This window comes from Cricetulus griseus, chromosome 4 (assembly GCF_003668045.3).
Source record: "Cricetulus griseus strain 17A/GY chromosome 4, alternate assembly CriGri-PICRH-1.0, whole genome shotgun sequence".
Lineage (NCBI taxonomy): Eukaryota > Metazoa > Chordata > Mammalia > Rodentia > Cricetidae > Cricetulus > Cricetulus griseus.
The window spans coordinates 68492921-68507091 of NC_048597.1; the positions used below are offsets into that span (position 1 = coordinate 68492921).

Here is a 14171-nt window from a genome sequence, read left to right on the forward strand (position 1 = left end):
ACAGAGCGGGCGCGGGACAGTTAGCCACCATGTGGGTGTTGAGCATTGAACCTGGGTACTTTGCAAAAGCAGCCAGTGCTCTTAACCACCAAATCATCTCTCCAGTCCCCAACCTGCTTTTATAGCACTGCTTATAGCTGTTTGAGAGCTCTACAAAACCCATACATACAACACTGGGGGTATATCTCAGTTAACAGATTGCTTCCCCAACATGCAAAGGATCCTGGGTTCAATGCCTAGCACTGCACAGAGCTGAGAGTATGGTAGCTTATGGAGAGAATCCCAGCACATTGTGGAGGTGGAGGCAGAAGGCATTCAAAGTCATCTTTAGTTACATGAAACCCTGCCTTGAAAAAAAATCAAATGCCTTCTTGTTTCTTCTTTAAACAGATTAATGTGTATGTGTACAACTGTAGGAATTTGTTCTCTCCTACCATGTAGGGCCTAGGGATTGAGTTCAGATTGTAAAGCTTCGTAGGAGTTCCTTTACACACATTACTGTCTAACAGCCTCATCTTTCCCCCTTTTTAAACTTTTATATTTTATACATATGGGAGTTTTTTTATCTGAGTGTTTGTCTGTGCGCCACTAGTGTGCCTAGAGGCCAAAAGAGGGCACTGGATCCCCTGAGACTGGAGTTACAGATGGTTTGAGCTGCTATGAGAATGCTGGGAATTGAACCCAGGTCCTCTGGAAAAGCTGCCAGTAGGTTTAACAGTTGGGCTGTCTCTAGGCCAAGTCTCATTTTGTCTGTCTACCCCCTTCCCATTCTTACCAGTTCAGGTTCTCATCAGCTCCTATGTGGGAGAGTTCCTAAGTGGATTGCCTAAGCCAAAGTTCCTTATTGAAATCCAATTGAAAAGAACTCTCGTCAAGAATTTATTGGGTTGGATGGTGATGGTGGTATGCCTTTAGTCCTAGCACTCGGGAGGCAGAGGCAGGTGGATCTCTCTGAGTTCGAGGCCAGCTTGGTCCACAAAGCTACACAGAGAAACCCTATCTGGGGCAGGGGGGAGGGGGATGACAACGACAAAAAACAACAGATGTCACATCTCAAAAGATAATCATAAGACCTCTTCTGAACTCCCAAAGATGTCAACCTAGTCAGACACAAACTGCCTCTTACCAGTCAACAACAGAGAAGCAGAAGGGGCGTGTTCCGTTTCTTCATGTCACTGAGAAAACAAGTGATTTTAAAAAATTACTTTTTACATGTGTGGGTGTTTTGCTTGCATGTATACTTCTACCACATACATTCTTGGGGCCTCTGGAGGCCAGAAGAGGGCACTTTATCCCACTGAACTGTAGCTAAAGATGGTTGTGAGCTGCCACACGCATTCTGGGAACTGAACCTGGGTCCCCTTCAAGAGCAGCCAGTGCTCTTAACCCATGAGCCATTTATCCAGCCCCAATTAAAAAGTTTTGTGAGGAGGCCTCCTAGAGTGGGGAAGAAACACAAAGAGGCAAAAAAAAAAAAAAAAAAATCTAAACTGGCTCTCTTTACAGGGAAGCACTCGTAAAGTAGATCCTTCTTTCACACACTGCACAAAAATCAACTCCAAATGGATCTAGGAGCTGAACATAAATCCCCAAACTTTGAAACTGTTAGAGGAAAAAGTAGGCAATGTGCTTCAAGACAAAGGCATAGATAAGAACTTTCCAGATAGGACCCAAGTCACTCAGGAAATAAAACCCAAATCAACAAATGGAACCTGATCAAATTACAGAGCTCTGTAAAGAAACAGTTAATCACACGAAGAGACAGCTGACACAATGGGACAAAATACCTGACAGATTAGTGCCAATAATTTACAAAAACTAAAGAAAAATAAATCTAAAGGAAAATTAGAATTAAAATTAAAATTAGAATTCGGTTCAATCGGTTCAAAAAGGAACTCAACAGTGACCAAAACAAGAAATACAAACAGGGAATAAATATTGAAAACACTCTTCTACACACTTAGTCACCAGGAAGTGCACATTGAACACACTCTGGAGAGATGGCTCAGAGGTTAAGAGCACTGGCTACTCTTCCAGAAGTCCTGAGTTTGGTTCCCAGCAACCACATGGTGGCTTATAATCATCTTATAATGAGTTGTGGTGCCCTCTTCTGGCCTCCAGGCATACATGCAGGCAGAACACTGTTTACATAATAAAAAAAAATGCTATGTAGACAAGGGATTTGCTATGTAGACAAGGCTGAACTGAAACTCAGAGGTCTCCATGCCTCCCAAATACTGGGATGAAAGATATGTGCCACTATGCTCAGTCAAGTACTTTTTAATGTAAAGTCACATATATAACCCCAGTACAACAGCAGAGGGTAACTTCAATACTATACTCTCACCAATTAATAAGTCTTCCCAATAAAACCCAGAAATAAACAAACTGATAGCAAACAGACTCGATATCTAGAGAATATTCCGCCCAAACACTGCAGACTTTTTATTTAAGACAGGGTCTCATCATGTAACTGTGGCTTGTCTAGAACTAGCTATATAGACCAGACTTGCTTTGAAGTCAGAGACCTGCCTGGCTCTGCCTCCCAAGTGCTAGGATTAAAGGCTCGGGTTACCATGTCTGGCACCATCAGCTACTGACCAGATTTAAAGCATCATATTCCCTCCGTTGAGGTGGGCCTCAGACCCAGCAAAGAAGCAAATGGTTAGCCCTGGAAGTCATGACACCATCACATCATGCACATTTTGTTGACAGGTCAAGATTACAACATTTGGGGTCCACCGCTATGTTCAGATTTTGATGGACCCCCCCCCCCCAACCCTGGCTTTTCTGAGCAGAGCTGCAATGAACACGGATGTGTGAGTATTTGTGGCAGGGTAGTCTTTTGGGTATATGCTTAGGAGTGGTATAGCTGGGTCACATCATAGTTGTAGTTTTATTTCCCTGGAACTCTTCCTTTGGGTGCTGGGATTAAAGTTGTGTGCCTCCACACTCAACTCTTGTTGGATACTGGATAGGTAATTTAGACTTAATTGATTGGGTAGCCTATACAGAACAAGTCTTATTCTGCTCACAGCTTTAACGGTTGAAGACAACTCACTAGCCCATATGAGGGCCCTCTGCCTTGATTACAGCATAGATGGCATCATGGTGGGGAAAGAATGAGAGTTGAAGATCACAGAAAGCCAGAGATGGAGCGGGCAGAGCTAAATATCTACCTGTTCTTGTCAGAATGGACCTAATCAGCCGCTTACAAGGGCAGCAATGCAAAATTATCTGCCTTTCACTAGGCTTCATTATTTTAAAAAAAGGATTCAAAACTTTAGTTTTAAAAATTGCCTTTGTTACAACTTAAAAAATTTCTTTTTACCATATCCAAACAGTTAATAAACATGTACAGTAGGGCAAACTGAGAAAGTAAAAAGCTCCTTTCCCCATGTATCTGACTTCTAACAGGTGCTTCTGTCCTCAGATGGCTGGTATGAAGTTCTTAAGGCTGCTTTAATGGACATTTCTGAAGAACTTGTCCTCCACTTAGGTCCCAAAGAGAAAAAAAGTTACACAGACCTCTAAGGAACAAGTGTTCTCAACTCACACCCTGGCTGGACTCCCAATTCTGCACGAGATGTTTTCATTGTCAAGTGGTCCTTAGTTTCCCCACACGATATACCATTTTCTCCTTTTTACCCTCATAAAGGTGAATCTACACTTCAAACACAACATGATTTTGGGACAATCTCCGATATTTAAAAATATACATATATATCTATATATCTATACATACATATATATGCAATTTTTTTTGAGATAGGGTCTCACTGTGTAGCTTTGGCTGGAAGCTAGATATGTAGAGTAGGCTGGTCTTGAACTTACAGATTCACATGCCTTTTTCTCCCAAGTGGCATTACATGATGGCTGTACCATCTTGCTGCAGGAGACTGATTTTTAATGAGAATGCCCCAAGAATGGAAAATGTGTCCTGTTATCACAATAAATAAGAGGACAAATGATCTCAAAGAAGCCAGGTAGGATTCTGCCCACAGAGTAGCCAGTCCCTAGACACAACTCATAAAACTGGGGTATACTATTTAATTTTGACAAGGAACCAGCATTGTGAACAGTTCACAATATTTCCTTTAGTACAAATGGGTACACCAGTATAAGGAACCCTCCCACATGAACAAGCTTCATGGCTTCAGATGGCAAAGCAAAGGAATACAGGAACAGGCTAGAAGCCTTCATTTCTGAAAACTTCCACCACTCAAGGGTTGGGGGTTGGGTTCCTGCAGGCACATGGCTGCTCATAGCTGTAACTCAAGTCCCAGGAGATCCAATACACTTCCTGCCCTCCAGGGTATTAGGCTGATTGTTAAGCCAACACCCATGCCCTTGGGTGGGTCTGTGTACTTTCTCTTAAACCTCATAGGTAAACTGTATTAACAAATCTTTATTAAACCCCAGCTATGCTTCATATGAACAGCTCCTCACACCAGGGACCATGCTCGACACACAACTTTAGAATTCCTGTTGGCCACCCTTTCCTTTCCTCAAATCACTGTTTTCATTTCTTGTTTATGAGCTGCGTTATTGGTTATTCTGGTAAATATAAACGTCTGATTTTCCCCTTGTCCCTTTTTACACAATCACTTGGATACATTAAAACAAAACAAACTCATCAGATTTTTGGTAAACAAAATTTAATGCAACCATATAGTCAAGTAACATTTAAAAGACATTAGATACAACTTTCTTAAAAATTTAAACTATGGAAGAAGTGCCATTAAATAAAAACATGAGCATTAATGTACTGCAACTCAACTGAGAACAAGGACATAGAAAACATTCTTTTTTTTTTTTTTTCATTGTGAAGATTCAAACTGAAAGCAATAGGCGTGAAGCAGTTACAGTAAAGCACATTACAGCTGTTCAGTTCTGAAAGCCTTACCTCAGCTAGCTCTGAAAGTCACACACTGCAGGAGGGGGGTGATAAAGACAAAAGTGCTTTCTCAAGAAAGTTCAAAGAAAAAAGCCTAGAGCAGAACTAATTACTACTATAAGGACGTAACAGGAATAATTACAGTTTCTTCACTATTAGATATTTCAAAGACCTTTATGAGAGCCAAATGGTTGTTTATCTGAGAATTTTAAAAGCACCTAGGTACCAAGAGTTAAAAATGTAAACCAACTTCCTTTAACAGTCTCTTTCTGCCAAGCAACTACACAGTTGGGACTCACAAAAGCATTTCAGGGCAGCTGGGTGTGGTGGACTATAATCTATAATCCTGGCATTTAAGGGCAGAGGCAGAAGGATTGCCATGCTCATGGCCAGACTGGCCATGTACAGAGTTCCAGGTTAGCCAGGGCTACATTAAATCAACCAAACAACCAACTCACAGACAAGAACCCAAACAGTCAGGTGTGGCAGATAGTCACATGCTATCATCCGAGCCCTTGGGAGATACAGAAAGAACAACTGGAGTTCAAGACCATCTTCAGCAAAACAAAAAGAGTTCTAGGCCAGTCTGAGTTATATATGACCCTGATTCAAGAGATAAAAACCCAGTTTCAAAAAGAAAACTTAAAATAAGAAATGCATTAACTGCCCTGGGAGCAAATCTGCAGTTTATGTATGCTTCGTTTTAACAGACTGAAATGGCACTGGGGATTCAAGGCACAAACATTAAAAAACTTCTTTGGAACCATATAGGAAGTTACGACTTCACTTTTTAAAAATTTAGGATCACCTTTGGCACTATGTAAGCTTAATATTTAAGGTAATCACACAAATGTAAAAAGGTTCACATACAATATTTTAATGATATTCATTTATTTTGATGTGTATGAGTGTTTTGCTTGTACTATGATGTTTGCACATAATGTGTGTGCAACACATGTGTGCCTGGTGCCTGTGGAGGCACAGATGCTTGTGAGCCACCAATGAGGGTGCCTGGAACCCGCCCCAGATCCTTTGCAAGAGCAGAAGAGCTAGTGCTCCTAACTGTTGGGCCATCTCTCCCACCTCCTTATAAATACAATACTTGAAAATGTCTAAAATATTTTGAAAATATCTCTGGTATTATCAGTTTACACTCTTGGGAGTGGTGTCTGATGCCTGGCATTAGATGTTGTATATTTAGTGAGTCAAATCTATTACCTTACAGGTCAGCCAAACTGCTTCATTATGGTTATGTGGTATAGTGAATTGTTTATTTATTTAACATAATAATGGGTAAAGTGATATAATTCTAGCTTCCTATACAATGCCAAACAATTCCATTATTATTTCTGACATGAGATTTTATGTGAAGTCTGGCCTCAAACTGACTGTATAGCCATGGCTGCCGTTGAACTCTCCTGAACCTCCAGCCCCTACTTCCCAAGGGCTGGAATTACAGGCATTGCCGCCATACTCAGCTATGTGTACTTAAGTCTAGCAAGTCCAAATCATGCTAACTAGTAGTGTTTTGGATTGACTATGAATCAAGGCAGTCCACAGGAAACCTCTAGACATTATGTTATCACTTGGTACCACATCAAATCTGGGGTATGTGTCCTTTTCACATACATCCCAAGACGTTAAAGGAACACAGATACCTCAACTCCCTTCCTTTCTTTGTGCACCGGCTCTTAAAGTGATTTTTAGAATCTACTGTCAGATCAGGAAAAAGCAGCACACACCCCAGTTTGGACATGGACAAAAGTAGAAAAACAACCTTTGTCTTTCCTGAGTTTCAAAGTGGGAGTCTAACAGCAGATACATAATTCATATTCACCAGGAGACTATCAGTTCACAAAGCACTGCCATCCTTCTAAGTAGAGTGAATGTTCAAAAACACAACCACAGCCATGTGTGAAGCTTCTGGAAGAATTTTTGTCCAGAGTCATCAACTGAATGGCATTTAAGAGACAGCACTTTGCACATACCCCAAACAGGCAGCAGTGACAAGCTCACATTCTCCCTGAGCAGTTACATCTTTTAACCTGATTCAAATGGAGTAAACACCTGGATCCCAACCATCTACGAGACAGCTACGGAAAATCCAATTCCTCTGTTAGTGAAGTCAGTGGGGATGGCACAGTAGAAAAGGAGGAATTGAGGCCACCTTGTCACATACATGAAGAAAAGTTGGAAAAGATTTCAAGTTCATGACAAAATGCACACGAAAACCAAGTGATTTTCTGTTGATCCACAAAACACACCTTCAAGTTCTTTCCAACTGAGATGGTCACAGCCGGCTCTTGTGATCTGAGCAGCCTGCTTTCTGACCCTTAACACTGCTGTCACACCGGTGCACAGAGCCTCACAACCACATCAGTACTTTCAGATGAAACGACTATTCTAGAAAACTGGTGCTGGCTTCCACTTGTGCCTGCAGCACTCAGAAGGCAAAGAATTGCCAAGAGTTTGAGGTTAGCACAGGCTACAGAGATCCTGTCTCAACAACAAAGAGTACTCCAGAAGGATTCAAATTTAGTCTTCTGCAATTGAATAGAATATGATCAACTAATTTTTTATCTTATAACTATCTCTGCAAAAATCATTGGGTGTTTGTGATGTATGTACACAAGCATACTGTCTACATATAAACATATACACATAACTTAGAGGTACATATAAGTATCACCTACCAAAAGAACATCTGCCAATTATGGGAGGACAGCATGAAAATAGTCTGACACCAAGATGGTTGATACATCCCTTTTAATGAACTAATTATATCCTAAAATTATTTTTCTTATGCCAGGGCTGCTTACCACCACTTATCAAGAATTAGTAAAGAAAAAAGTAATTAAAGGAAGTTAAAATGTAAGAAAGATAAGTAATTAAAAGAAGTTAAATATCAACTGGGCAGCTTTAAAAAGTTAATTTTCTACAATTCAAGATACTTTCTTGTGACTTTTTAACATAATTTGCAACTACTCAATTTACGTAGTTTTTAATTACGTAAAAGAAAAATTAATTTGTTTAAACAAATTCAGATTTTCAGGATATTTTCCAATTTACTACAATAAACACAAGGATATATGAAAGATAAACATTACAAAATACAAGTAGATAATACTTTTACAATAGACAAAAATACTAAAATACAAATTTACTTTGAGAAAGTCTTTTATATGATGTATTTCTGAATGGACATGATCTTACAAATATACATGAGAATAACAATTATCATTTGTAGAATCCTAAGCATTTACAAAAACATCTTTGTTCACACATTTTACTGTTAAGAATTTCTGAATTAAACAGTTTCCATTATCTAACAAAAGTATAATGCAGGTATTTACTATAAAATTACAGTACAAATACCCTCAATTGTACATACAACTGTCTTTCAACTGACAGATAAATGTTTTCTGAATTGCTTCTATAGTTAACAGTTATATCATTTAAAGTTTATGACTTGAAAACAATTTGATAAGTGTATTTTCTATTGTTTTTCTCAGAATTTAGATTTCAAATAAGCACGACTCTTAAGCACGACTCTAAGATGAGGAAGAGAAAGTTTGCCAATGTTAGGCTTCTGATGATTACCTTAATTTCGACAGAACTCTAATGACACTATAGTCACTGACAAGGGAAGTTAAACACAGCAAGCTACCTGGGATAACCTACAGCATTGTAAATTGTGATCTGTCCACACGGAAGTTACAATAATTAGTTATGCTAGTTCCTGCTGTATCCACTTATATTTCTAACAAAAAAAAACTTTTGTATTTCCCTTTGAAAACTGGTAAGCTTTATAAATAGAGGTGGAAAAACCTAGAGGAAAAAATTTTTAATAGAAATTTGAAAATGTTGGCCAATATTTTATACAATGACTCCCAAATAAGAGATTTCCTCAGAAGACTGGAACTGCTGCTGGTCAGTGTTGCACAGTGCTAACTTACAAACAAGTGGCCCCACTGAGAAAAGTGGCCTCTACTCTAGGTTATTAGGAATTGGGTGTAGAGACTCCCAGGACTGGTTGATGCTTACAAGGCAGAGAAGAGGTCCTCAAGAAAGCATCAAACTAGGAAGGTCAACCTACTGGGCTAGGTAGGCAGAAAACCTGTCTTGTTTTCTTACAGCAGTATTATACAACATATTTTTGCTTTTTTTTAAAGGTTTATTTCTTTTATGTACATATGTGTGTCTGTGTGAATTTATGTACACCATATGCTGTAGGTGCTCAGGGAGGCCAGAGGTGTTGGATTCTCTGGAACTAGAATTATAGGCCTTTGTGAACCATCTGATATGGGTGCTGGGAGTCAAACCAGGGTTCTCTGCAAGAGCAGTAAACACTGAGCCAGCTCTTCAGTCCCAATTTGGTTTCTTTGGATGCACCTTCCAGAGCCTGGAGACAGGTGTACACCACCTCCTGGGATACAGATCTTGGAGACAGGTGTGCACCATCACTTCCTGGCTCTGTAAAAGGGATCTCAACTCCTCTGTTAGTTTCAAGGGAAGAACTTCTTTAGTGGACTCAAATTATTCATTAAATACCCTGAGAACCAAAGTGGATCACATTTTTTCTTCTTCACTGGTTATTTTAATTTTTTCCTTAGGGACTAATGTGTAATTTAAATCTCCTTACTTTTATATCTCTTACATAAAGCTCACAAAAAGTATTTAATAACAGACAACAGTCTATGAAGTCACAAAATTTGGTATTTTAGGGTAGCTGAATTGTCACTACATTTTTACAATTAGAAAAACAAACAAACAACAAACAAATAAACAAACCCTTCACTGAAATTAACCAGTATGGATAAGGTCAGTGACAGATGTTTAAAACTCATTCCATAATGAGTTCTAAACGTTAACATCAGGCAATTCAAATTAAATGAAGCTTCAGCCATACAATTATTCTCTACATAACTGACAAAAAAGAAATAAACATTCCTTAAAGACAGTTCACAAATCCCTAAGAAGTTTACAGCGGGGTGTCCTTTACTACCCCACATAGTTTCTCACGGATACCAAAGTGTATTCATAGGCAAATTATCTTTTTAGAGACAAGGTTTGATTGTGTAGCCCTTGCTGACCTAGAACTTGTTATGTAGATCAGGCTAGGTTCAAACTCAGAGAAATCCACCAGCCTTTGCCTTCTGGGTGCTGGGATTAAAGGTGTTCACTACTATGCCTGGCTTTAACCGTCATTTTAACACGCCTCACCCCCAGTTACATGAAGGGATTTATTACAGCTTGAAATACTGGTATTTTGGGTGGAAAAGCATCAGGATTATTTATTTTTTGAATACAGCACAATGGAGATGTGTTCTCACTTGGTAGCTTTTAAAACTTCTCTTGGGCTGGCGTAGTATCTTTTGCGAGGTACCCTGGGTTTAAAGCTTAAAACATTTCTCATTGTATCTATGAATAGTTACACATCCATGATAGGACACTGGTCTGGGCATTGCAGCAACCCCTGTGATGATACTTGTCGCAGGATCGTAACAGAGAATAGTGTCTGTGGCTTCTCCGTTTTCCCGTCTTCCACCCAGGATATAGATCTTACCATTACATACAGACATACCACAGTTTTCCTGTTTGATCAAATACATAAAAAATTAATTATTGATGATAAAGTATTTCAAACAACAACATGCTTTAACACAGTACAAGCAGCTCGTCTACCTTTTGCCCAACGCCTGTTATACTCGAGTGTTGAGTATTTGCATGAATGAAGTGAGCACACGTTAGTAACAGAGGCCAAGATGTGAAGGGCACGGTAGACTGACAGGCTTTAAACAGCTTACTGCAGGGAAGGGAAGCTATTATAATTATCACATGACCAAGGAACAAGGGCACTAGTCTCTTTAGAGAAACTTAACTTGAAAAAAATAAATGAGATTTTTAAAATTTTCTTTTTTGCTTTTTTTCATTGTTTGGTTTTTCAAGACAGGTTTGTGTAACCTTGGCTGTCCTGGAACTCATTCTGAAAGCAGGCTGGCCTCAAACTCTCAGAGATCCGCCTGCCTCTGCCTCCCAAGTGCTGGGACTAAAGGTGTGCACCACCACCACGCAGAGAAAAACAGATTTTAATCATAGTTAAAAGAAAACCTGTTATTAGAGTTCTTCAATGGGACACATAAAGGGCACCAATACATTTTAATTTATTCTACACAATGAGCTCCTAAGCCAAATTGTATTTGTATGTAAATAATTACTAGTCAAAAGAAATATTCTTACAAGGATGAGTCTTTAAAAACAAAAATACAGAATCTTACTCATCTGTAGCCCAGGCAGGCCTTGAACTAACAACAATCCTCCTGTCTTAGCACCTGCAAGTGCTGAGATTACAAACTTGCCTTCAGATTTCTCCTCATTTAAGTATTCTAAAGTTTAATGACAGTTGAAATGCTTGATATACTGAAGAAGGAAAAGGAATATTCACTGATTTAAAAATGCTCCCCCCCTTACTTAAAAAAACATTGCATTGCTGGGCGTTGGTGGCGCACACCTTTAATCCCAGCACTCGGGAGGCAGAGGCAGGTGGATCTCTGTGAGTTAGAGGCCAGTCTGATCTACAGATCGAATTCCAGGACAACCTCCAAAGCAATACAGAAAAACTCTGTCTCGGAAAACCAAAACAACGAAACATTACATTTTGTGTGCACCAGGGTATTAGCATGTGTGCGATGCTGGAGGCGACTCAAGGGTGCTGCCCTCTCCTACCATGTGGGTGCCAGCTGGTCAGGCTACTTACTTCTTCACTTGCTCACCAATTCAACAAAATATGTTCTGAACATGAATATATGCAAGACATAAAGAAAATGAATTTCGAATTCAACAGTATCCTAAAGAAGGCTGAATTCCAGTATAGGAAATAAACATTTAAGCAACCAGGGCTCAGTGCTTAAGAGCACTTGCTGTTCTTCACAGAATCCACATCCCGTTCTCAGCACCCACACCAGGCAGTTCAACTGCCTGCAATTCCAGCTCCAAGAGATCTGATGCCCTCTCCTGGACTCTGAGGGCACCTGCATACATTTGGCATACATTCACACAGACCCATAAATAAAAATAAAATCTAAAAACAAACAAACAAACAAACAATCCAGCCAGGTTAAAGAGATGGCCTAGTGGTTAAAAATGTTTGCTGCTGCTCCAGTGGACCCAAATCCAATTTCTAGCAACCATTCCAGGGATTCAAGATCCTTTTCTTGTATCTGGGGACACTCATACACATGGTATGCACACATAATACACATATAACACACACAAACACACACGCTCACTCATTCATACCAAACCCTAAGGGAAGCTGGTAGATGACTTTCTGGTTAAAGGTGTTTGCTGCCAATCCCAACAACTTGTGTTCCATTCCAAGACCCACATAGTGGAATCCTGTACATTGTCCTCAGACCTCCACATGTGCTGTGACACACACACACACACATACACACAAATACATTAAAAAAAAATCAAAACGAAACTCCTAAGGGATCCTGGCACTATAGTATACACCTGTAACCCCAGCCCTTTGGAGATGGAGGCCTGAGGATCAAGAGTTCAAGGCTAGTTCCAGCTATCCGAGAACTAGTCAAAAAACCAAAATCAACCAATCAACAAAAGGAGCAAAAACTTTAAGGAGTATGCAACTCAGTGTGAATACTACGAAAATAGTGGGAAAAAGGTCAGTTTGACCAAGGTAACCTGCATCTGTTGTTGAAAGATGAATGGAATTACAAGTACAGGAGGTAAAAAATGTACACACAGTCCAACCCAAAACAACGATTTGTACAGAAAATAAAAATAACACACAATGTAACTGGGATAAAGTTACAGAAAATGAAATTAGAAAAAAAAAAAAAAAAAAAAACAAAGCAATCATCTGGGTGTGGTTGTTGCACACCGTTAGTCCCAGCACTTGAGTGGCAGAGGCAGGTGATCTCTAACTTTGAGGATAGCCTGGGCTACACACAGAAACCTTGTCTCAAAAAACAAACAAACAAAAAAACAAAGCAATCACTTCTTAGCTTTTTGGCTAAGAGCAAGTGGGAAAGAAAGCAAAGATGAGACAACAGAAGGCCTAGAACCAAGTGGTGAGTTTTGGCGTTTGTTCAGTAGGCTTCCGGTCAAGGGGACATGAGATTTTTGGATAATAACTAGTAGCAAACTGGTTTAGAAAAGCTAGACTAGAGGATAGGACTCTGAGGACAGTTCCAGTGTGTGAGCTTCACTATTTTACAGATAGTGAAGAAACCTAGTGAGGTTTCTGGGGCATCTGGTCGTAGAGACAGCAGGAGAGTAGGGAGCACCATGGGCAATGCCACACAGCAGGTGGGAACAATGGTGGAAGCAAGATGAGTCCTGAGCAGCAAATGAAATAATTCAGGAGTAAACTAAAGTTAAGTCAGGGGAAAGAGGTCTAAGTAACACTATATTTAAAGATGGAGTGGAAAAAAGTAAGAGACCATGAAAACAAGAGATGACTACTAGCGATCTTTAAGAATGTGTCTCCGAGGGCCTGAGAGATGTCTCAGCAGCACTGGGCTGCTCTTCCAGAGGTCTTGAGTTCAATTCCCAGCAACCACATGGTGGCTCAAAACTATCTATAATGAGATCTGGCTCTTCTGGCATGCAGGCAGAACACTGTATACCTAATAAATAAGAGGCTGGTATGCTACACACCTTTAATCTTAGCACTGAGGAGGGAGAGGAAAGCGGATCTGTGAGTTCCAAACCAGTCAGAACTACATAGTGAGACCTTGTCTTTAAAAGAGAGAGGAGGAAGAAAAAGAAATATAGAAAGACAAAATCCAGCCAACCAAAGAAAGAGTAAAAGAGAGAAAGGAAGGAAGGATAGATGGAATGGAAGAAAGAATACATTCTGGGAAAACAGGCTGGCTCAGTGGTTAAGAGCACTTGAGTCATTTTCTGAGGATTGGAGTTTGGTTCCCAGCACCCACATCAAGTGGCTCACAACCATCTGTAACTGAAGTTACAGGGAAGTGACCCTCTCCGGGCACCTACATCACGGTGCACATACTACCATGTGAGGAGAGACAGAATTCCAGCAGTAAAGCAGCATTTGGTAGTAAAGGGAAGGTGAGCAGAGGCAAGAACCCGCAAGCTGGGAGCCTTTCTGAAATACAGAGATAAAAGGGAGATGCAGAACATGTGGATGAATGAGGCCGGAGCACAAACATTTCCTTCACAACAAGTAAGTCTCTATACAGAAGGCCCTCAGTTTGATGTCTCCTCTTCTGAAATATGAAAG

The 14171-nt window shown here is 40.0% G+C and overlaps 1 protein-coding gene across 4 annotated transcripts in view; it reads right to left on the reverse strand.

The window, feature by feature from the left end:
* Positions 1-7646: 7646 nt before the first annotated feature.
* The window catches only part of Klhl24 (kelch like family member 24), a 38035-nt gene continuing 31510 nt past the window's right edge, over positions 7647-14171 (reverse strand). For all 4 annotated transcript variants that reach the window (XM_027413087.2, XM_027413086.2, XM_027413088.2 and 1 more), the window contains exon 8: positions 7647-10491. In XM_027413087.2, the coding sequence (XP_027268888.1) occupies positions 10291-10491 (201 nt within the window). In that variant the 3' untranslated portion in view covers positions 7647-10290. The remainder of the gene's footprint in view (positions 10492-14171) is intronic.